At 43.9% G+C, this 25,780-nt stretch overlaps 1 protein-coding gene across 14 annotated transcripts in view; it reads left to right on the top strand.

The window, feature by feature from the left end:
• cacna1g (calcium channel, voltage-dependent, T type, alpha 1G subunit) overlaps positions 1-25,780 on the top strand; it is a 294,162-nt gene that overhangs the window by 88,407 nt on the left and 179,975 nt on the right. For all 14 annotated transcript variants that reach the window (XM_071409870.1, XM_071409877.1, XM_071409866.1 and 11 more), the window contains exon 3: positions 23,032-23,143. In XM_071409870.1, coding sequence (XP_071265971.1) covers positions 23,032-23,143 — 112 coding nt within the window. The remainder of the gene's footprint in view (positions 1-23,031; positions 23,144-25,780) is intronic.

Here is a 25,780-nt window from a genome sequence, read left to right as displayed (position 1 = left end):
ATGGAATATATTATGGTACCACAGTACTGTATTGGCCAATTTTGGTAAAGCAGTGTGATGGTCATAATGCTTCATGACAGTGTCATAAAGTGTAGTTTCTTAGTCCAAGTAAAATGACACAGGATGGTCATAATGTTTCATGACAGTGTCATAAAGTCTCTTTTCTGTAAATAATTAATTACAACAACAACAAAGGACTTAAGAAACAAACTTTCAAACAGGGGAAAATACATTTGAATAAATGTTACGACACACTTATGTAGGTGTCATAACCAGCCATAGAATAACACAATATATGTCACAACAGGTGTAAATATGCGTTGTGACATTATTATGACCATATTATGACAGGTTATGACAGGTTATGTCAGCTGTTATAACATATTATGACATGGTTATGACCTGTCATAGGTGTCAAATAAAGTGTTCCCTACATGTATATTTAAAAGCAGTTTTATATGAACATGTATTGCAATGTGAAACATGTATTTCTAGATGAAACACTGATTAAGTTTGGTGAAAAAGTGACTATATGATTTTGTTTGCTGTCAACTGAAAATGTACTTAGCATTTTGAAACAAGTGCCTTTTTGATGATCTGTTTTGAGTTTTGTACTAAGAATAGTGAAAATGTAAAATCAACTTCATGATGACAGAAGTGAGTGCTATGAGTGCTATGGGGCAATAGTCGTTTAGCTCAGTTACCTTAGCTTTCTAGGGAACAGGAACAATGTTGGCCATCTTGAAGCATGTGGGAACAGCAGACTGGGATAGGGATTGATTGAATATGTCCGTAAACACATCAGCCAGCTCTGAGGACGCGGCTAGGGATGCCATCTGGGCCGGCAGCCTTGCGAGGGTTAACACGTTTAAATGTATTACTCACGTTGGCCACAGAGAAGGAGAGCCCACAGGTTTTGGTAGCGGGCCGTGTCAGTGGCACTGTATTGTCCTTAAAGCGAGCAAAGAAGTTATTTAGTCTGTCTGGGAGCAAGACATCCTGGTCCGCGACAGGGCAGGTTTTCTTTTTATATTCCATGATTGTCTGTAGACCCTGCCACATACATCTCGTGTCTGAGCCGTTGAATTGCGACTCTACTTTGTCTCTATACTGACTCTTAGCTTGTTTGATTGCCTTGCGGAGGGAATAGCTGCACTGTTTGTATTCGGCCATGTTTCCAGTCGCCTTGCCATGGTTAAAAGCAGTGGTTCGCGCTTTCACTTTTTGCGCAAATGCTGCCATCATACTTGTGAAAATTGCACCAAAGCGATAACAAAAGAGCAGTTATTATTGCCTTCATGGGCTTTGGTTGTACATTCCTGTCTTAATGACATCATCAAGAGGCAAGGTCAAGGAGGAGTCTTTTGATCTTGATCATCTTCCTATGCTCATTAGCTTCACTTTCACATCTTTCTTTGTGTGTGGATACGTGCGTTGTGTTCGTTATGCTTGCCTGTCTGTCTGTCTCTGTGTGTGTGTGTGTGTGTGTGTGTGCGTAGAGTAGGGTAGTGTGACTCTGTTGACCTTTGTGTCGTGCTTTGCTCTGTTTCGTGCCATTAAGCCAGATCCTCTCTGCTGATAATCACAACCCTCTATTAATCATGCTGATTTTGGCATTCTCTTTCTCGTGCCTTTTTTCTCCCCAAAATGTTTATTCTCTCTCTCTCTCTCGCTCTCTCTCTCTCGCTCGCTCTCTCTCTCTCTCTCTCTCTCTCTCTCTCTCTCTCTCTCTCTCTCTCTCTCTCTCTCTCTCTCTCTCTCTCTCTCTCTCTCTCTCTCGCTCGCTCTCTCTCTCTCTCTCTCTCTCTCTCTCTCTCTCTCTCTCTCTCTCTCTCTCTCTCTCTCTCTCTCTCTCTCTCTCGCTCTCTCTCTCTCTCTCTCTCTCTCTCTCTCTCTCTCTCTCTCTCTCTCTCTCTCTCTCTCTCGCTCTCTCTCTCTCTCGCTCTCTCGCTCTCTCTCTCTCTCTCTCTCTCTCTCTCAGTGCCCTTTCTCTGGTCTTGCTCCATCCCCACCTCTCTCTCTCTCAGATACATTTTTAACCCCTGGATTAATCATCGAGATAGGGAGACAGAGAAAGAGGAGAGTGTCACAGCCTCTCTCGTTAACCCTATCACGTCCCTGCTGATGACAAATAGTTTGTTTTTCTGGCATTTACCTCTGCCAAGTGGATTACCTCAGATGCAGCGTATTTGTCAGTGTGTGTGTGTGTGTGTGTGTGTGTGTGTGTGTGTGTGTGTGTGTGTGTGTGTGTGTGTGTGTGTGTGTGTGTGTGTGTGTGTGTGTGTGTGTGTGTGTGTGTGTGTGTGTGTGTGTGTGTGTGTGTGTGTGTGTCTAAGGGAAATTGATGGGGTCCCTAAATAGCTACTGTGATGAATGACAATAAAGGAATTCTCTCGTGGCTGTCGAGATAGTCATTAGAGGGAGCGGGTGAGAAAGGGAGAGGGATCGAGGACAGGAGAGCGGGAGAGACTGCGGGAGAGAGGAGAGCCAGCGAGAGAGAGAGCGCAAGCAAGAGACGAAGCAGGAGGGAGAGAGGGAGAGAGGGAGAGAGAGGGGTGGAGGACAGGAGACGGGAGCGCTTGTGGTCAATGCTTAATTAATGAGATACAACAAGGAATTGAAATACTGTCTGGCCTCTGCTTGTCTGCTTGACAGATCCCGGCTCACACACACACCGCCTGGATTCCTTCTGTCTCGCCCCACCTCACCTCTCTCACGTAGTAGCCAGGTGTTTGTCGGTGTCTGTCCTAACATGTGTTACAGTATGTATGTGTCCCTTCTAGTGAATATCTTATTTATTTCTGACAAGAGAGATATGACATGGTTGACTGAACCGTACACCTGTGATCCACTGTGTGTGTGTGCAGGTGTGTGTTGGTGTGGGGATTAGGGCTGTTACAGTGACAGTCAAATTCCATGTGACTGTTGAGTCACGGTCACTAGGCTCCTCCAAAACTGTGCTCTGATGCCGCTGATGGTCAATAGTAGCCGGACAAACTTACACACGGCCAGTTGCTAATGGCTGGTACTCAGCACTCTATCCTCTCCAATCACTCTGACGCCGTTGCAAATGCAATCGAAAAATCAAACCAAACACTTCAAGAGAGCGCTGGCAGTCAGAGTTTGAGCAGAATAGGATCGCCTGTTGCGCAGTGACAGCCAGGTCCTCATAGCTGGTTGATGCATGTAATAATATACGTTTTCCTGTTGAGCAGCAGTTCTATCGGCTATTGCTATGCCTCTATGAAAAGGAGGAGGATCCCGTCAGCTTTCTATAGGCTAGGCCTACTGTATTTATGATCTTTTCCATATATTAAGCACATCGCTTCGCTTTACAACCGGAGTAGCCTACCTGGCTGGCATGAAAATGAACCGTGGGGAAAAGAGTCCTCCATTCTCTATTTAAGTGCATGTGGATGACATGTCTTTTTTTCTCTCTACCCCTGTTCCTACAGGTGCATGATAATGGCCCGTTCTCATTTCACGCATATTATTTACTATTGTGTATTTAGTGTCTCCCGAGTGGTGCAGCGGTCTAAGGCACTGCATCTCAGTGATAGAGGCGACCCTACAGACCCTGGTTCGATCCCTGGCTGTATCACAACCGGCTGTGATGGGGAGTGCCATAGGGTGGCGCGCAATTGGCCCGACATTTTGTAGCCTAGGATCCCGGAAAAAGTGTTCCTTTTATAAATGCAATTCTATGTAATTTTACATGACTGGAGACTTTGGCAGAATCTACTTTTTTATACCTCACAAATGATCAAAATGAAAGGCTACTTTGACACTGAGAATCTGAGATCAATAAAAAACGACCCTGACTTGAATCCATCAATAGCCTTGGCCTAGGTGTGTGGAGACACATATTGTAGGCTACAATATCAGGAGGAAATGATAATCCTAAAAATGCTTTCCAGTTTCACTGACTCACCCAAATGATGAGCACCTCACTCACTGGTGATGGCCCATGCGCTCGTGCCAGAAGCCTCTCTCTCTCTTGTTATACTTTGTAAAACAATATTTATATGTTTTGGTAGCCTACAGCATACGGATTAGACTCTTCTCTTTACAGCAGGAGACATTTGATTTCCAACCGGTGTTTTTCATGTGATTTTATTTGAAATGTTGCGAAAGGCCTGTTTTGTCTGCATGCTGTTCACTGACAGAGATGCTGTGCGTTCCTGACTGTAGGCTGTGTCTTGTTATTGGGCTACACACAATCCACATCTAGGCAATTGTTTTAAAGATGCTATTGATCTTCTGTGGGTAAACGATAGCCCGTCTCTTGGTGTAGTAGGCTACTCTGACTGATTTCATTTCTTACTGAACAGACAGCAGTGATTCTATAACTTTGGCAAATTTATTTCAATTTATTTCAGTTCTTGCGGAAGCACGTGTGAAAACAGAGTATTGACTGGCCATTATATAATAAAAGAGGATCCCAGCTTACTCCTGCTGCTATGTTTATTGCTCAATTCTAAATATGAAGCACATGAATACGCTTTCCAAACAGTGGCATATTAAAAACCTAACTGAAGGTAACCTCCATTCGCTATTCGAGTGCAGGCTACGAATGACCTTTTTCTTGACCACCGCAGCCCTAGTGGGGCTACTTGTGTTATTCTTCCCAGCGTGGAGGAATGGCTAGAGGGAGGTAGAGAGGGATGGCGAGAGGGAGGGAGAGAGGGATGGCTAGAGGGAGGGAGAGAGGGATGGCTAGAGGGAGGGAGAGAGGGATGGCTAGAGGGAAGGAGAGAGGGGAGGGAGAGAGGGTTGGCTAGAGGGAGGGAGAGAGGTATGGCTAGAGGGAGGGAGAGAGGGATGGCTAAATGGAGGGAGAGAGGGGAGGGAGAGAGGGATGGCTAGAGGGAAGGAGAGAGGGATGGCTAGAGGGAGGTAGAGAGGGATGGCTAGAGGGAGGGAGAGAGGGATGGCTAGAGGGAGGGAGAGAGGGTTGGCTAGAGGGAGGGAGAGAGGGATGGCGAGAGGGAGGTAGAGAGGGATGGCGAGAGCGAGGGAGAGAGGGGAAGGAGAGAGGGATGGCTAGAGGGAGGGAGAGAGGGATGGCTAGAGGGAGGGAGAGAGGGATGGCGAGAGGGATGAAGACTATCACTCACTAGCAGGCAATAGGGATACGTATCACTCCTGAATCACACTCTGTGTGTGTGTGTGTGTGTGTGTGTGTGTGTGTGTGTGTGTGTGTGTGTGTGTGTGTGTGTGTGTGTGTGTGTGTGTGTGTGTGTGTGTGTGTGTGTGTGTGTGTGTGTGTGTGTGTTCTTTGCTTTGTGCTGGACTCAGAATTTATTTTCTGCATTAAAGAGGGACATGGCCTTCAGATGAATTATTTTACTCTTTCTGTCTGGAGTCTCTCCCTCTTTTCCTCCTCTTTCTCTCTCTGATGTCCCTTGCTCCCTCTTTGTCTCTGATTCCTGCTCAACGTTTTTCTGCCTCTTCTCTCTTGCCTCCTTGTCACGTTTTCTACCTCCTCCCTCCTTCTCCCCAGCAGTGTCAGTAGTGTGGGTGGAATGGTCCACTGGGGGCTTTGTGGGGGAGTTAGGATGGGGTTTGGGCGCACGCACGCACGCACACACACACACACTAACCACACACACACATATCTGTTCCTGTGGGTTGGCAGTTCTCTCTGGGTTCTATATTGGCAGCAGAGTGTCTGTCACAGAGAAAGTAACGCCACATCTGTCATCCTAATTGACAGAGAGGTGCTGGGCAGCGTGTGTTTTTGTGTGTGTCCATGGGCTATTTAAGTATGGTGTTAGCAGGGTGTTGATGTCTCCTAGTGCTCTTTAAGTACCGTGACACTGGTGTGTGTGTCTGTGTCTGTGTGTGTCTCGGGTGTGAAATCATTTTGTTAAGTGTTGACCAATGGTACGTTCTGAAGGAGCCAGCACACATGCTGTGAATGACTGTTTGGGTCTCTGTACCAGTTGACCTGTGTTATTATAATAGAACCCTATACATATGTAAGCGCTCTGTGTACTCTTGATTATGAAGGTATTAGTGTGCACACTACAGTGTGAAGTGTGATCGAAGTGCTCTGAGTAAGGCTGTAAGTGCTATTTTTATTTTTTTTATTTTTTATTTTTTTATTTTACCGTTATTTTACCAGGTAAGTTGACTGAGAACACGTTCTCATTTGCAGCAACGACCTGGGGAATAGTTACAGGGGAGAGGAGGGGGATGAATGAGCCAATTATAAACTATTAGACAGGTCTCAGAACTCATTATGACCGACTGTAAGTAGCTTTAAAGGGATTGATTTGTGGTTGATTTGTGGTCAGATAGTTTTAGGACCATGTCGTCGAATGCTACAAATAATTCGATCACCCTCTTGCAGGAGAACTTTCATGCAACGCAGGACATGTATTTGAGGTTTAAAAAGGCTTCTGAAGTTTGTAATTTCCACTTTGAAAATTCAGACTTGATTTTCCCTTACAAAAAAATGTCCATCATTTTCCTACTGTAGCAAACGGGCTCAAATTAAGATCCTACACCTGCACTAGAGTAGGGGTTGTGGTCTTGGCTCTTAACGTGCTCCTTTTGGCCTCCTTTTGGCGCAGTGGTCTAAGGCACAGCATCTCAGTGCTAGAGGCGTCACTACAGACCCTGGTTCAATTCCAGGCTGTATCACAACCGGCCGTGATTGGGCGGCGCACAATTGGCCCAGCGTCGTCCAGGTTTGGCCGGGGTAGACCGTCCTCGTAAATAAGAATTTGCTTTACTGACTTGCCTAGTTAAAGAAAGGTTAAATAAAACATTAGATGTGTCAGTTGGGAGTGGCACAAACACAAAGAAATGCATGGAAAGGACATTATATAACAGGGTATTTGCTATGCAGCATATCATAGTGAGCCTATCATAGCGAAAAGGCTGAAATGTTAATTTTTTATTGAATTGAAAAATCTGTAGATAATATATATATATATATATATATATATGTATATATGTATACCCTTTTCAGGTACAGTCATTCTTAAAAACATCTTATGCAGAGAGTATAACACCGCATTTTCACCAGCTCATCCCCCTTACCGAAGCATTTTCTCTCTGTGCTCTCTCTGGTTTTCTCTGTAGGAGAGAGAGATCGCCTAAGAATTGCATGAGGTAACATTTCCATGAGCAACAACATGAATCTTTAAATACCATGTATTATTGATATGGCCATAATCTTACCCTATTGTAAGATGTACACTGTATATCTCTACTGTATACTGCACTGCAGTGATCATGTACATTGGCACAGCTACTTTTCCACTCTACACAAACATATCTTCTTAGCCTAGGAATTTGGAAAACATATCATGAAGGATTTTGTCAAGGGACAGTGTGAAACCGTTTTTAGTGATACATTAAGCCGTCACAATACTTTTTAAATTGAAGAGAATAGAATAGCATTTCATTTTTTTTGCTGTCTCCCAGATATATACAGTACCAGTCAAAAGTTTGGACACACCTACTCATTCCAGGGTTTTTCTATATTTTAGAATAATAGTGAAGACATCAAAACGATGGAATAACACATATGGAATCAGGTAGTAACCAAAATAGTGTGAAACAAATCAAAATATATTTGAGATTTGAGATTCTTCAAAGTAGCCACCCTTTGCCTTGATGACAGCTTTGCACTCTCTTGGCATTCTCTCAACCAGCTTCATGAGGTAGTCACCTGGAATGCATTTGAATTAACAGGTGTGCCTTGTTAAAAGTACATTTTGGGAATTTCTTTCCTTCTTAGTGCGTTTGCGCCAATCAGTTGTGTTGTGACAAGGTAGGGGTGGTACAAAGAAGATAGCCCTATTTGGTAAAAAAACAAGTCCATATTATGGTAAGAACACCTCAAATAAGTAAAGAGAAATGACAGTCAATCATTACTTTAAGACATGAAGGTCAGTCAATAGGGATAATCAAGAACTTCTAAAGTTTCTTCAAGTGCAGTCGCAATAACCATCAAGTACTATTAAACTGGCTCTCATGAGGACCGCCACAAGAAAGGAAGCCCCAGAGTTACCTCTGCTGCAGAAGATAAGTTAATTAGAATTAACTGCACATCAGATTGCAGCCCAAATAAATGCTTCACACAGTTCAAGTAACAGACACATCTTAACATCAACTGTTCAGAGGAGACTGCGTGAATCAGGCCTTCATGGTTGAAGAAGAAACCACTACTAAAGGACATCAATAAGAAGAAGAAATTTGCTTGGGCCAAGAAAATGAGCAATGGACATTAGGCCGGTGGAAATCTGCCCTTTGGTCTGATGAGTCAAAATTTGAGATTTTTGGTTCCAACCGCTGTGTCTTTGTGAGACGTAGAGTAGGTGAACGGAGGATCTTGCATGTGTGGTTCCTACCGTGAAGCATGGAGGAGGAGGTGTGATGGTGTGGGGGTGCTTTGCTGGTGACACTGTCAGTGATTTATTTAGAATTCAAGGCACACTTAACCAGCATGGCTACCACAGCATTCTGCAGCGATACGCTATCCCATCTGGTTTGGGCTTAGTGGGACTATCATTTGTTTTTCAACAGGACAAGGACCCAACACACCTCCAGGCTGTGTAAGGGCTATTTGACCAAGAAGGAGAGTGATTGAGTGCTGCATCAGATGTCCTGGCCTCCACAATCACCCGACCTCAACCCAATTGAGATGGTTTGGGATGAGTTGGACCGCTGAGTGAAGGAAAAGCAGCCAACAAGTGCTCAGCATATGTGGGAACTCCTTCAAAACTGTTGGAAAAGCATTCCAGGTGAAGCTGGTTGAGAGAATGCCAAGAGTGTGCAAAGCTGTCATCAAGGCAAAGGGTGGCTACTTTGAAGAATCTAAAGTCTAGAATATATTTTGATTTGTTTAACACTTTTTGGGTTACTACATGATTTCATATGTGTTATTTCATAGTTTTGATGTCTTCACTATTATTATACAATGTAGAAAATAGTAAAATAAAGAAAAACCCTTGAATGAGTAGGTGTGTCCAAACTTTTGACTGGTACTGTATATATCCAAAAAGTTGACTGCAAAAAAGCACCTGAAAGCAGCTGGATGATCATCAAGAGTCTTGGAAGAATGTTCTATGGACAGATGAGTCAAAGTATAACTTTTTGGAACGACATGGGTCCCATTATTCTTGGCAAAAACCAAACTCTGCATTCCACAGTAAGAACCTTATACCAACGGTCAAGCATGGTGGTGGTACTGTGATAGTTTCTGGATGCTTTGCTGCCTCAGTACCTAGACATCTTGCCTTAATAGAAGGAACCATGAATTCTGCTCTGTATCAGAAAATTCTACAGAATGTCAGGCCGCCCGTTTTTGAGCTGAAGCTGAAGCGAAGCTGTGTCATGCAGCAAGACAATGATCCAAAACACACAAGGATCAAGTCTAAATAAAAATGGTTAAAAAGCAACACATTTGAAGATTTTGAATGCCTAGTCAAAGTCCAGACTGAATCCCAATTGAGATGTGGACTTGCAGGACTTGAAACAAGCAGTTCATGCTTGAAAACCCCAAAATGTTGCTGAGTTAAAGCAGTTCTGCATGCAAGAGAGGGCCAACATTCCTCCACAGTGATGTAAGAGACTGATCAACATCTACAGGAAGCGTTCAGTTGCAGTCATTGCAGCTAAAGATAGCACAAACAATTATTGAGTGTAAATAGGCAAAAAAAAATTCACACAGGGGAATTGGGTGTTCCATACATTTTTTCTCATTAAATATGTAAAATAAGTATACATTTTGTTTATTTGTCAACTCAGGTTCCCTTGATCTAATAATAGGTTTTGGTTTAAGATCTGATAACATTCAGTATCAAAAATAGAGAAAATAGAGAAAATCAGAAAGGGGACAAATTCTTTTTCACGGCACTATATACTAATAATCTCCATAGACAGACATTGTCAGTACAATGGCCTTACTGAATACCTCACTGACATGTAATTCTGCACTGTCATAAGATGCTACCATTCCAACAAGTCAGTTCGTCAAATTTCTGCCCTGCTAGAGCTGCCCTGGTCAACTGTAAGTGCTGTTTTTGGGAAGTAGAAACGTCTAGGAGCAACAATGGCTCAGCCGCGAAGTGGTAGGCCACACAAGCTCACACAACGGGACTGCTGAGTGCTGAAGCGTGTAGCGCGTAAAAATCGTCTGTCTTCAGTTGTAACACTCACTACTGAGTTCCAAACAGCCTCTGGAAGCAACGTCCGCACAATAACTGTTCGTCGGGAGCTTCTTGAAATGGGTTTCCATGGCCGAGCAGCCGCGCACAAGCCTAAGATTACCATGCGCAATGCCAAGCGTCGGCTGGAGTGGTGTAAAGCTCGCCGCCATTGGACTCTGGAGCAGAGGAAACGTGTTCTCTGGAGTGATGAATCACACTTCACCATCTGGCAGTCCGATGGATGAATCTGAGTTTGGCGGATGCCAGGAGAACAATACCTGCCCGAATGCATAGGGCCAACTGTAAAGTTTGGTGGAGGAGGAATAATCGTCTGGGGCTGTTTGTCATAGTTCGGACTAAGCCCCTTAGCTCCAGTAAAGGAAAATCTTAACGCTACAGCATACCATTCTAGACGATTCTGTGCTTCCAACTTTGTGGCAACAGTTTGGGGAAGGCCCTTTCCTGTTTTAGCAGAACAATGCCCCTGTGCTCAAAGCAAGGTCCATACAAAAATGGTTTGTCGAGATCGGTTTGGAATAACTTAACTGGCCTGCAAAGAGCCCTGACCTTAACCTCATCAAACACCTTTGGGATAAATTGGAACGCCGACTGCGAGCCAGGCCTGATCGCCCAACATCAGTGCCCAATCTCACTAATGATCTAGTGGTTGAATAGAAGCAAGTACCCGCAGCAATGTTTCAGCATCTTGTGGAAAGCCTTCCCAGAGGAGTGGAGGCTGTTATAGCAGCAAAGAGGGGACCAACTACATATTAATGCCCATGATTTTGGAATGAGATGTTCAACGAGCAGGTGTCCACATACTTTTGGTCATGTAGTGTACCTTTGTTTGGTTGTAGTGTGTAATAGTCTCCAGTTCTCTCTTTATTGTTTCCTATCGTCTTGTTATTCTTCAGCACCGTTGTGCAGGTGCCTTTGCGCAGACGGAGGGATTTCCCTACTCACGTTGTTCATTGTGCCGGCCAATGACAGTAATGCAAAGAAATTGTCCATGGTGACATTTCTCCCCAACTTAAGGTTCCACAAGCCTCATCACGACAGTCTCCAACACTCACCCACCCGATACCCGATGTGGATCTTTTCCCAGATGTTGAAAGCCGTTCAGCATGTACAATTACTTACGTTCACACTGGGTAGCCTAGACCAGTGGTTCCCACGCTTTTACGGTTCCTGTTCCACCAACTGAGTTTTGCTCTGTCCAGAGTACCCCTGAAATACCCCCTCATGTACATCTGACCAGTATCTCATGAGTCTTCTCTTCTCTTCATCTGTGGTGGATAGGCCAAGTACCCTCGGGGGTCCTAGTACCCATGGATGGAAACCACTGGCCTAGAGTAGACTGATAAGACAGGATTCAGTGGACTGATATAGGGTACACTGCTTTGAGATTAGAATAGATCAATACAGGAGAATGGCCGACCCCGATTTTAATTCACAATTGGTGATTTCCATAATTATACATTGTTCGCTTCCCCTCACTCAACTTCTCCCCCATTCATCCCCTTTCTCAGCCATCGTATTTTAGTTCATTTATTTAATCTGTTGTTATATGTGTGGAATTTGTTTCTGCTCCGTTTCGAGGAATCTAAACTACTATCGGGGTGATTGTCAGCTGAGCACTGCACATTCAACTGTCAGGAGAAGGATGGGCAATGGGGGGAAAACCATTCACAAAATGACATGCCCTCCTAAAACTGGTTATAACTGCAGTTGTGTTTGTGATATTAAGATTCTAACACCGACAGTGTGCTATATAGACTTATTTTGGAAAAGTCAAGAACGGAAGCGGGCATGACAAAAAAAAATACTTTGTTTTAATTCAGAGCTGCTTTAGTGTTAAAATAGATGATTTTTGTTTGGCGGCATACATTTTCAGTGAAAAATCGTTAAAAATGGAATTGACCATATATAGACTTTACTATTTACTTGCGATATTAAACCTTTACTAAATAAATACATTACCATATCCTGAGAGCTAGAGAGGGCTGTTTGGTCACATCCAGTCAGAACATGGCGGCAGGCGGCAGGTAGCCTAGTGGTTAAGAGCGTTGGTCCACTAACCAAAAGGTTGCTGGTTCCAATCCCTGAGCTGACAAGGTGGACAAATCTGCTGTTCAGCCTTTGAGCAAGGCAGTTAACCCCCAACAACCATTGCACTTTGGGCACCAATGACGTGGCTGTTGATTAAGTCAACCCCCCCACTCTGATTCAGAGGAGTTGGGTAAAATGTGGAAGACACTTTTTGGTTGAATGCATTCAGTTGCGCAACTGACTAGGTATCCCCCATCCCAAAAAATACTATCTCCCCTGTTCTCTCTTGGGTTTACCCACCCTATTTTACAGATGTCCAGACAGATAGGCACACGGCGACACACACACACACCTCTGCTGCAGACTGTCGGTTGCTAAGAAATGCTGTTTCCCGGAGTCCTGGACTCGGCTGAGCATCCCAACGTCTCCTGCACAGTCACATCTCTACCACCGTGGAGTCAATCACCTTGGCGATAAGGCAGTGCTGTCCTGTTGGTACACTACTACACATAACTTCAATTTAGCCTGGCTGAGCTGCAGTCAAATTGTAATTCCACATAGCTCCAACAATCCTAAAACGTGAGGCATATTAGAGTGAGAGAAAAAAAATATACATCTTTGCGTGACAAATAATAAACTCAATGTTTATCCAACGTGTAACGCTCCTTTAAGTGAGGAGAGAAGAAGAGTGAGACTGCACGGATGTAAAGAGAGAGATAAAGAGAGAGAGACTGCACGGATGTAAAGAGAGAGATAAAGAGAGAGAGACTGCACGGATGTAATGAGAGAGATAAAGAGAGAGATAGAGAGAGAGAGACTGCACGGATGTAAAGAGAGAGATAAAGAGAGAGATAAAGAGAGAGAGACTGCACGGTTGGGCGCACCAGGCTATTTAAGGCACTGTAGATGATGGGACTATTAGTTACATGGACTCACAGCCATTGTCTGGCTTTAAAGCGTAACATTCGGTATTTACCCTTAAAGCATAGAGCATAGAAGCACAGGTGGGTGACTTTGTTTTGTTAAGAGGGAGAGAGGAGGACAGGGAGATGCGATGAGGCAGAGGAGGGAGAGAATAGCAGGCAGATTATAATGTGTGGACATGCTGGATTATCTGAGACTGGGTCCAGGTGCACAGTGACTTGCGCATTTCTCTACCTATACGGCGTCTCTTCGAAGCTATAGTAACAACACTGCTTTCCATAACACTCTAAAACACAACATGCATATAAACTGAAAGGTAACGTTATAATGCGTCTGAGAGTGTGGAATAAAATCCACTGCAGTTTGATGTGCCTCATCTCTTGAGAGGTAGGTTGTCGACTTCCCCTCAGCCGACTTCCTCTCAGAGAGCATTCCAGGGGTGAACTAGCTGTCAGTCTGGAATGAAGAAAGGAGAGCGTCTAAAATAGTACGTTTCAAAACAGTGTTTCAAGAGAGATTTAATGATGCAGCACGTAGCAGTGTGGACATCAGAGGACTTCAAAGGTAGAACTTCTTACACTTTGTCCTGTGTGTTTAACATTGAGGTTCTGCACCTGTCTCTTTCTCTTTTACACACACGCACACACACACACACACACACACACACACACACACACACACACACACACACACACACACACACACACACACACACACACACACACACACACACACACACACACACACACACACACACACACACACACACACACACACACACACACACAGTAAATCTTTCATGAGAATACTCCCGCCTTTTCTCTCCTCTCTATTCTATCTCTCTTTTCATTCTGACACGTTCACAGCTTTCCCCCCAAGCGGGTTCATCTCTGTCAATCCCTTCACAAACAGATGGGGAGACGCTGGCAGAGACAGAAAGTGAGAGAAAATGTTTGAGAGAGAGATGTGAGAGAGCTTTGAGAAGTTTTGAGCGGCGTAGAAGGGGTGGAGAGGGAGGAAAGGAGAGGTGGGGGGGGGAGGGGAAGAGATAAGTGTATCTGCGGGGAGAGGTTGTTTCTGGCCTTTTCGGGAACTTTTCCCTGCAGTTCTACCTGCGGGTTTAAGGTGTGTGTTTCTGAACCTTTGAAAAGTTTGGCCTCTGAGGTACAGAATGTGCATACATACTGCATACTATACTATATCAGAGAGAGAGAAAGAGAGAGAGAGCGATAAAGACAGAGAGAGAAGAGATATTAAAGAGTGCGATGGCAGCAGCCCTCTTGACTGTTTTCGGAGGCCATTTTGTAATCGCCTCGGCAACGATTTCCTGTCCAGAAACATTAGACTGTGAACAGCTCCAATTAAACCACAGTTCCACGATTTCATTCTAACTCCTCTCTCTGAGAAACAAAGGTGACAAAACACTAAATCCTCATTTGCCACCTCTCGTAGTTCTCTCCTCATCCCTCTCTGCCTTTCCCCATCCCTCTCTCCCCACTCCCTCTCTGCCTCTCCTCTCCCAATCTCTCTCTACCTCTCTTCTCCCCATCCCTTTCTCCTCCTATCACTTTCTGAGGTATTGAATGTGAACAGGCCTGGAACTGGTCCTCTCTCTTCCCATCTCCCCCCTCCTCGCTCCACTTCTTTCTCCATACATACCATCCCTCCCTTTCTTCTCTTCTCTTCTCTTCTCTTCTCTTCTCTTCTCTTCTCTTCTCTTCTCTTCTCTTCTCTTCTCTTCTCTTCTCTCCCACTCCTCTCTCTTCATCTCCTCCATGTGATACAGTCTACTGCCTTCATCTCTCTCCTCCCCTCATGTTCCAACCTAAACTCCCAGCCTGCCCTTTTCAGGAAGTTCTAGACAGACAAACACAGGTTTTAAAAAGTGTACCCAATGTGTCGTGACTTCACAGCCCAGTGGTTCCGCCACTTCACACGGATTGGCTATTGAATGTCACCACACTTGTCTCCTGCCCACCTGTCCGTCAAACCAGGGGGTGATGTCATGTTTTCACTGACTCATTCAAAGAGGGGACAGATGAGAATATAGGGTGAGGTGTGAGGGAGGATAGTGAGAAGAGACCGAGGATAGACAGACAGAAGAGAGAGAGAGAGCGAAAAGGGAGGAGAGGGGGATGAGAAAAGTCAATGTTTCTTTTTTGAGGAGATAACCATCGTCGTGCAGCGTGAAGTACTCTGATCCTGAATCAAACTGAGAGGAAAACACATTGAGACGGGAGAAGAGATAGAAACAACAAGATGAGTGAAAGAGAGTAGTCTCCTTTTGAACAGCTAAGGAAGGCTTGACTCTGACTAAAGTCTGTCAGAACAAACCGTTTAAATGACAGATCTGACCGAGCGAGTGCTTTTTCGTTGTTGTTTATGGATGAAGTGTGTTTACCAGAAGTCATGCGCAGAAAAAGAACAACACTGTGAGGGAAAACAGCATTTCACCCCTAGTGATATGACAGTTTACCCAAACCCTTCATCTAAAGTTTCTTCTCCATCACATTCTATAGTCATGTTTCTCTCTCTCTTGCTCTATCGTTCTTTCCATCTCCCTCTCTCTTTTTTTCTCTCTCTCTCTCTGTCTCTCTCTCTCTGTCTCTCTCTCTCTCTCTCTCTCTCTCTCTCTCTCTCTCTCTCTCTCTCTCTCTCTCGCTCTCTCCCTCCGTCTCTCTGTTGTTTCTCAGGAAGGTATGGACTTGTTGTTTGTGTCCTAGTGTGTGAGTTCTATCATTAGAGAGGGAAGGAGGGAGAGATGGATAGAGGGAGCGAGAGTGGGAAGGAAGGAGAGATGGATGGAGGGAAGGACATCAAGGGCTTGAAAATAGTTTCCCCCTCATTGAAGGACGAGGCATCGGCTTTGAGAAAGGTGTGTGTGTGTGTCTGAGGGGACCCCGACGAGGGAAGAATGCTGTACAAGAATACACTGGAAGGTGTTGATGAAAGTTTGATCCTGCTCTCTCTGACGAGGCTGTGTGTGTGTTTGTGTGTTTGTGTGTGTGTGTGTGTGTTTGCGCGCGCGTGTGTGTGTGTGTGTAAAGTGACGGCTCTTGCCGTCAGAGAGGGTTTTGACAGAGCATATCCCTGTGTGTCTGATCTAATTGAAACCATCCCTCAGGGTTTCATCATTTGTTTATGTGCTGACACCATCAAGGTGTGTCTCTTTTCAAGCGCACACACACGTTTCTGTTTAATTACGAATCTGAAACTGAAGAGGGGGCGTAACGAAGAGAGGGAGGGAAGGGAGGGAGGAGAGAAGGGCAGTTTTTAATAAGTATTTATCGATTAGATTAGTCATTTTTATTGTTTTGTTTTCTTCTTTTATCTCTCGCTGTGTAACATTTTGATGGGTGATCCATTTCTTCTGTGAGTAGAACGTCTGTACTGTGGAGTAGGATGTTCTCAGAAACCAGGGATGGGAAACTTTGATGAGGATGGGGGCCCAAAAAAATGATCCCTAGTTTCCCACTTGGGAAGTATCAGAATCGACCAATAGGAAGCTCTACACACACAATTTTAACTTGGATGTTCCGCGTTTCCGATAGCACGTGAAAGGTGCGTTATACACCTATATTGCTCTGGTGCTGTCTATTGAACATTTGCTGTAGAAATGTGGTAGGTTGGTTTCCTGGTCTACCCATCTCTCTTTCTGTCCACCGTTAGAGCTGTAATAGAAATTAGTGTGTCAACCCAACGCCATTGATCAACTGCTGATTAGCCAGACAATATGTACATTATTAATGTGAGTGTGTGTATGTGTGTCCAGTATTAATGTATCTATCGGTGTACATTATTCATTTGTCCCTACTCTGTCTGTCAGTGTTTGCATTATGAATGAGGATAGTCACCAGGCCAGATGCCAGTGGTGACATAGTGACACCACACAGTCCATCGCTAGAGGGGAAAGTTGCTCTGTTTAGAAAGTTAAAACTATTAAACTATTAGTATGAAAACTATTCTACGTAGAATAGAAGTGTATGTAGCGAATTGCCATGGGGTTGCAGTTTGGTGTGTGTGTGTGTGTGTGTGTGTGTGTGTGTGTGTGTGTGTGTGTGTGTGTGTGTGTGTGTGTGTGTGTGTGTGTGTGTGTGTGTAAAGCGAGTGATGTAGTATAATTTCCTTGTCAAACCATGACAACAATACAGTCACGGGTGTCTAGTCTCTTTGTTCTGCATTTCCCTCAGTTACGGTAACTAGGGCTGGCTGTTGCCGCTAGGCACTCTTATAGTTCTCCGTTTCCTGTTTGATGATGATGCGTTTCCTCTCTTCCTGTTCTTTGGTGTTTTGCGTTTAATTGAATCCCTTTGGTGTATCGTTGTGTATGCAAGTGACAGTATTTCCTTTGGATGTAGGAAAAACAGTGTTTCCTTTCATATTTAGACCTGCGCTCCAGGTAGATGTTTCCCATAGGAACAGAATCTAAGATCAACTCATCTTCCCTCAAATCTAGCCTGAACCATTAAGGTGAAAAACACACAACTGCCTATAGATCAGTTTCTTCATCCCACGCCGAGCACTGCACCTGCTGTGGACCCAGTCTGACCCCAGTGCATTGTGGGTTGGTGTGATGGACGACTGGGCGTTCTCTAATGGAATAAAAAAACGACAGGTCGTTTGTCCTAACACAGCAAGGGCACACGCACGCACACTGGGATGACAAACGGTGTTAGTGTTTAACACAGTTAACTGGGGTGAAGTGAGGTTACTGACTGTGTTGATCTATAATCTGTAGCTTTCACAGCGTGTTTGGGTGTGTCTTTATTATATCAGGCACAGGTTCGTCTGTGTTTATAAATGGTTGTTTACCTTCCATATTGATTGTGCTCACATCGTTGGCTTCAGTTCATCCTCTAACCAGATTCAGAATGCTCAGGTGGTCAATAAAATATATGTCCAATACAACAAACTGTCTTTACTTTTAGAAGTGATTCTCTGACTGATTTTCTCTCTTTCTTTCTTTCTTTCTTTCTTTCTTTCTTTCTTTCTTTCTTTCTTTCTTTCTTTCTTTCTTTCTTTCTTTCTGTCTGTCTGTCTGTCTGTCTGTCTGTCTGTCTGTCTGTCTGTCTGTCTGTCTGTCTGTCTGTCTGTCTGTCTGTCTGTCTGTCTGTCTGTCTGTCTGTCTGTCTGTCTGTCTGTCTGTCTGCTCTCTCTCTCTCTCTCTCTCTCTCTCTCTCTCTCTCTCTCTCTCTCTCTCTCTCTCTCTCTCTCTCTCTCGCGCTCTCATTCACTCTCTCAAAAGAGTGAATGACATAATCAATCATAGTCTGCTGCTGAATAAACGTATGTATTATGGCTTTACATCCTCTGCCATATCGTGGATCAAGAGTTGCCTATCTAACAGAACACAGAGGGTGTTCTTTAATGGATGCCTCTCTAACGTAAACCAGGTAGAGTTAGGCATGCCTCAAGGTAGCTGTCTTGGCCCCTTACTTTTTTCAATTTTTACTATTGACCTACCGCTACCCTTCAGTAAAGTGTGTTTATGTACCAGTGTGTCTATATACTAGGGCTCTCCCCGACTAAAAAAATCTTGGTTGAATGAGAGCCGTCTGTTCTTTCGACCAATCAATTGGTTGACATTTTAAAACGTGTATTTTTCCATCAAAAAGAAAGGAGGACCAAGGCACTCTTCATATAATTAATTAAAATGCCTTTATTAGTATGGCATGTTCAATAGAAACAAAGTTTTAAAAAAAACGACGCGTTTCGGCTACATGGCCTTCGTCAGGGAGTACAAAAAAAGAGAATATAACGTCCTCTTTTGAAAGGCTTTTCCAATTAGCCCTAATTAGAAGAGGGAGTGGTTACCAAATTGGACAGACCTAGTAAGCAATAATATACACATTAAAAGGTGAAATACTGTCGCTATGTTATCATAAGCATACAACTCCAAGCTAGAAGTATCAGAACACTAAAAGGTAGTTCTAACCTTAAATATGACTGGTAGAAGTGTCAAGAATAAGAAAGCAATATATTCCATAGTACACTAGAACACAGCAAAACATGAACAACAGTCTAAACATAGCTGAGGGCAATTGAGCAAAATGTCCACTAGATGACAGCAAATGGACCCATTACGACCCTACAGGAAGGGTGAGAAATCCATATCTTCATTTAAACCAGGGTATTTAGTGGCCTGTAGTTTGTAAATCCAAAAACTTTCCCTTTGGTTTAACTGTTTAAGACGGTCCTCTTTTCTAATAGAGGCCGGAATATGATCAATACCCATAGCTTGTAGGGAGGCAGGGTTGCCATGGTGTAAGGACTTGTAGTGCCTTGCCATGGGGTAGTCTTCATTGCCTACCCGTATGGCGTACTTGTGTTCCGCCAAGCGATCTTGAAGGCGTCTCTTTGTCCGTCCAATGTAGAACACCTTGCACTGTGGACATTCCAATCTATAGATGACATGAGTGGTTTTGCAGTTAATGAAATGCTTGACGTAATACTCCATTTTGGAAGCTGTGTCAACAAAATACTTTTTCTGTGCAATATTTCTGCAATGGTTGCACTGGTTACATTTAAAAGAGCCCTTGGGTTTGTAGTCAAGCCAAGTTTTTTGAGAGTCACCTGGAAGATAACTGTGGACTAATTTGTCATTTAGGGTAGGACATCTCTTAAAGCTTATGACTGGTGGTTCAGGAAAGACTTGGCGTTAGTAGCGTATCACTTTGGATGATTCCCCAATTGTTTTTAATGATTCTTTTAATGTTCTCTGCTTCAGTGCTGTATTTTGTAACAAAATACACTCTCTCTGATGTATCACGAGGCACTCCTCTCCGTAACAAGTTCTCTCTGTCAAGTAATCCAGCCCTTATACCTGCATCTTTCAGGACCTGAATGCTGTAGCCCCAATTCAAAAAGCGATTCTCCAATTCAGCAGATTTGACACTGTAGTCTGTTTCCTGATCGCAAATTCCGCGGACTCTTTGGAATTGGCCATATGGAATATTCTCTTTTAGCCTTTTGGGGTGAAAGCTGTCTGCCCTCAGAATGGTATTCCCATCTGTAGGCTTCCTAAAGATTGATGTGTGCAAACAACCTTTGTCATTTTTACTAATGTCGAGGTCCAAAAAATGAATGTTATCCTTGCTGTATTCCATAGTTAGTTTGATGTTAGGGTTAAGTGCTGTTAAGGTATTGGTGGATGGAAATAAGTTCATCTTCTGAGCCGGACCAAAACAGGCAAACATCATCAATATAGCGTCCCCACCATATAATCCGGTCATATATAGACACATCCTATATGTTTTAATTGAATCAGCTATATCCACTGAGCTTGGCTGATGCTTTAAGCACACTGTTTGATTAAATAATTAAGACACACGGATGACTAGAGGGAGTCTGACCGCAATTGATTTGATTGTGCCTGGCTCAGACTTGCTGCACTGTGTAAATCATTTCTTTACAGCAAGTGACTGTGTGACTAGCACCCGTTGTCTTTCCTCCCTGCTGTAGCGACCACCACAATAAGCAAAGCTGTCATCATGGCAAATGGTGGCTACTTTAAAGAATCTCAAATATAAAATATATTTTGATTTGTTTAACACTTATTTGGTTACTCATGATTCCATATGTGCTATTTCATAGGTTTGATGTCTTCACTATTATTCTACAATGTAGAAAATAGTCAAAATAAAGAAAAACCCTGCAATGAGTAGATGTGTCCAAACTTTTGACTGGTACTGTATACTGAACAAAAATATAAACGTAACATGTAAAGTGTTGGTCCCATGTTTCATGAGCTGAAATAAGATCCCAGAAATGTTCCATATGCACAAAAAGCTTATTTCTCTCCAACTTTATGGACAACTCCAACTTTGCCAAGATAATCCATCCACTGACAGGTGTGGCATATTAAGAAGCTAATTAAACAGCATGATTATTACACAGATGCATCTTGTGCTGCGGACAATAAAAGGCCAATCTAAAATGTGCAGTTTTGTCACATGACACAATGCCACAGATGTCGTTTTCGAGAATTTGGCCTCCAGCCGGCCTCACAACCACAGACCACATGTAACCACGCCAGCCCAGGACCTCCACATCCGGCTTCTTCACCTGCTGGATCGTCTGAGATCAGACACCCGGACAGCTGGTGAAACGGAGGAGTATTTCTGCCTGTGATAAAACCCTTTTGTGTCGAAAAACTAATTCTGACTTGTTGGGCCTGGCTCCCCAGTGTGTGGGCCTATGCCCTGCCCTTCCTCCTCTGCCCAGTCATGTGAAATCCATAGATTAGGGCCTAATGAATTTATTTCAATTGACCGATTTCCTTATATGAACTGTAACTCAATAAAATCGTTGAAATTGTTGCATGTTGCGTTTATATATTTTGTTCAGTATATGTGGATGATTTATATAAAGCCAGGCACAGTTAGGCTGTTGATTATAGACCTAATTAAGTTGGGGTTTCCTCTCTCCTCGATTTTCTTCGACAATTAAGGCTAGGGCTGTTTTCTCGTCTCCTAACTCCACTGCTGCCTCCGCCGCATTGTTCTCAACACCAATATGCTGGGTAACCTTGCTATTATACACACAGCAACATGGTCTAGGAAGAGGCACCAATTCAACAGCACACTGGTGTTTCAGAACCGTGGACAGCGACCGCTATCCAACGCGGGAGATAGCGCATTTGTTATAAAATAATCGAATTGTTATTAGTGTTGGACCATTGTTCTTATGTAATATAACCATATACAATTTCAGTACCACATGTCTTACTATGTACACTTACGACCCACTATTATACACATCAGCTACCACAGCAAATTAAAACCCTGCAACACTACCAAAAAGATGCAGTCCGTTTTAGAATGCTTGGCTAGAAATAAGCGAGTCCTAAATATATGAAAAACGAATAGCATTCTATTTGGGACAAATCATTCGCTAAACCCTAAACCATGTCTACATTTTGTAATGTATAATGTGGCAATTGAGCAAGCCGAGGAGCAATTGAGCAAGCCGAACTGCTTGGTGTAACACTAGATTGTAAACTGTCATGGTCAAAACATATTGATGCAACGGTAGCTAAGATGGGGGAGAAGTCTGTCCTGGAAAAGCACGGCTCTGTTTTCTTGACATCACAATCAATAAAACAAGTCCTACAGGCTTTAGTTTTATCACACCTGGACTACTGGCCATGTATACGGTCAAGGCGCCCTTAAATGTACGCGGAGGGCTAATATCAATAAACATGAATGTCAATCTCTCCTGGCTCAAAGTAGAGGAGAGATGGACTACTACCACTACTAGTCTTTGTGAGAGGTATTGACGTGTTGAAAGCACCGAGCTGTCTGTTCAAACAGCTGACACACAGCTCAGACCCCCGTACGTACCCCACGAGACTTGTCACCAGAGGTCTCTTCACAGTCCCCAAGTCCAGTTCAGAGTCTGGGCAACGCACAGTACTACATAGAGCCATGACTACATGGAACTCTCTTCAACACCAAGTAACTCAAGCAAGCAGTACAATCAGATAACACATAGCAGATAAAACAACACCTCGCGACACACCACGGACAAACACACGCATACGTGCGCACTCTAACACACGTACTCAGCACACACACACACAGTGTAATATTGTATTATTGTAGTATTGTACATGTTAAATTGTACATTTGTAATAGAGTGATAGAGTGATAATGTAATAATGTATTGCATTATTTTGTTTATGATGTAGGCTGTTGTTTTGTTGTGATGTCATTATTTTATTCCTGTGTGGACTCCAGGAAGTGTAGCTGCTGCCTTGGCAGGAGCTAATGGGGATCCTAATGAATACCAAATACAAAATGCATACTCTAATTTCTGTGTATTTGTATTTTATGTAAGGCTGTGTGTGTTTCTACCACGTCTCCATTGTGTTCCTTAACTCCCTATCCTCTACGTGGTTTGAGCGAGCCTCCATGCTGGTGATCTTGTTGAACTGCGTCACTCTGGGGATGTTCCAACCCTGTGAGGACCACGACTGCGAGTCGGAACGATGCAAGATCCTGGAGGTATGTTCTTCATCTCTCCTTTTATCCCTCCATCGCTCTCTTTCTCTGTCTGTTTTTTTCTTTCTGTCTCTCTCTGGCTCCCTCTCGCTCGCTCTCTCTCTCTTTCTCCCTCTCTCCCTCTCTTCATCTCTCTGATGTCAGACAGTGAGGTGCATGTTATCACTCCAGATACATGTGCAGCCTAGAGATTCAACGCACTTTCATCTATTACAGGCTCTCTCCATCTATCTCTCTTTTTCTGTTTCCCTTCTTCTTCGTCTCTCCCTCTGTCTCTCTCTCTCGCTCACTCTTTCTTCATCTCTCTGTTATGAGACAGTGAGCTGCATGTTATCACCCTTCACCGAGAGACAATATTCTCCCCTCCCCTCATGGCCTCCTGAGCCAAGTCTAGTTTTGAGTATTTGTGTGCCCTTGCGTGTGTCTATGTGTGTGTGTGTGTGTGTGTGTGTGTGTGTGTGTGTATGTGTGTGTGTGTGTGTGTGTGTGTGTTTACATTAATAATGCTGAGTGAACTTAAAGAGAACACTTATGATCAGACTGAGCTGTTGGAGAACAACATATTTAACTTCTACTCTGAGGTGTCCATTAGATGGGCTGGCTACTAGCCTTACACTGCTGTTGGGCTCCACTCCAGTTATGATCTTACCCGGAGTGTTTTCTCAGCAATACTTACAGACTGGTTAGTTCCGCCTCAACTTCCCCTTTAATTCATCATTAAGACTTTTGGGAAAACGTATTGCTTATGAGTAGTTGAAATAAGAATTGTGAGTCTGTGTGATTGAAACAAAAAGAAAGAGTGTGTGTGTGTGTGTGTGTGTCTGGTTGAAACAACATAGATAACAACATTCCAACCAAAAATTCTTCCTATGAAAATATAGCCACTATGTATGCTAATTCTGCCTGTCAGAGCTCTGAATGAGATTATCGCAGGGTTCAAATACTGTCAGCTAGCATCTGTAGCCGAGACACATACATGCACACACACAGAGACACACATGCACACATGCACACTCACACACACATGCAGGTGTATCTCTCCAAGTCAAACCCGGGAACAACGCAAAACTAGTACATGGCTCATCTGCCTGTGACAATAGACTAACAAATATAACATATATACTGCATCTTGGATGCGTGCACACACACGCACGCACACACACAAACACACACACACACACAAACACACACACACACACACACGCACGCACGCACGCACGCACGCACGCACGCACGCACACACACACACACACACACACACACACACACACACACACACACACACACACACACACACACACACACACACACACACACACACACACACACACACACACACACACACATAAACACACACACACACACACACACACACACACACACACACAAACACACACACACACATACACACACACACACACACACACACACGCCTTCTTTAGACACACAGCAGAAGACCTTGATTTGCTTCTCTTTCCTCTCCCGTACACGTGTCTGAGTGTGTGTGAAGCTTTGGTGTGTGTGTGTCTCCTCCCATCTCCTCCTGATGCAGAGATAGAGGCTTCTCTATCGCTCCTCGCCTGGGGTTCCTAAAAACACTCGCAATCACACACACTCTGCAGTTCCCAGAAACCCTTCCTCTGCTACAGCAACATGAAATCAGAACAAATGTCACTAGTTCCATGTCGGAATGTGGCTCAATGCTCAATGCACTCCCACCTCCCCATTTCTGCCTGCAAAACCACTCAATCATTCCAACACACGTTCTACCTCCGGCATAGAGAGTGTTTGCACTGTACAGTATCTCGCAAGGTGCATATCTGTGTGGGTTGACTTACATAGGCAGTGGTTTGTGTGTGTGTGTCAGTCCTCTCTCTGCTTTGTGTATTGAATACTGCACCAAAGGCAGCATGGCTGGAGGGGAAAGAGAGGGAGAGGAAAGAGAGAGAGAGGAAAGAGAGGGAGTAGAGGTTAATCAGAGAAGCATTCTGAATGGTGTTCCAGTTTCATTCCTGCCCAGAGGGAGAGTATCTGTGTGGCTCCCTAAAGGATCCCGGGAAAGGATGGGATTGGCCTTTTGAACTTCATATCGACTGTATTTTGCACACTCTCTCTCTCTCTCTCTCTCTCTCTCTCTCTCTCTCTCTCTCTCTCTCTCTCTCTCTCTCTCTCTCTCTCACTCTCTTTCACTCTCGCTCTCTCTCTCTCTCTCTCTCTTTCACTCTCTTGCTCTCTCTCTCTTTCACTCTCTTGCTCTCTCGCTCTCTCTTGCTCTCTCTCACTCTCTCTCACTCTCTCTCACTCTCTCTCACTCTCTCTTGCTCTCTCTCTCTCTATCCCCCTCCCTCCCTCCGTGCCTCCCACCCCTCTGATATCAATATATTAACAGAGCTAAACGGATTTGCAGATAATCATCATTGTCTGAACCTCCAGGGTCAAATGTTATAGTCAAGGCAGGTCAGGAATCAACTGCTTTAATAAACCAGTATCATTATCATTGAGGCTTCTATGGCTGGTTGAATACAGGGCTCCGTGGTATAGTCCAGATAGACAGGGCTAGGAGACTACAGTATAGTCATCCATAGTACAGGCCACTCGGAGAGCTAGAGAAAGAAAGAAAGTATGTGTGTGTGTTTACAT

Source organism: Salvelinus alpinus, chromosome 7 (genome assembly GCF_045679555.1).
Source record: "Salvelinus alpinus chromosome 7, SLU_Salpinus.1, whole genome shotgun sequence".
Taxonomy (NCBI): domain Eukaryota; kingdom Metazoa; phylum Chordata; class Actinopteri; order Salmoniformes; family Salmonidae; genus Salvelinus; species Salvelinus alpinus.
This window is presented reverse-complemented; position numbering and strand designations above follow the sequence as displayed.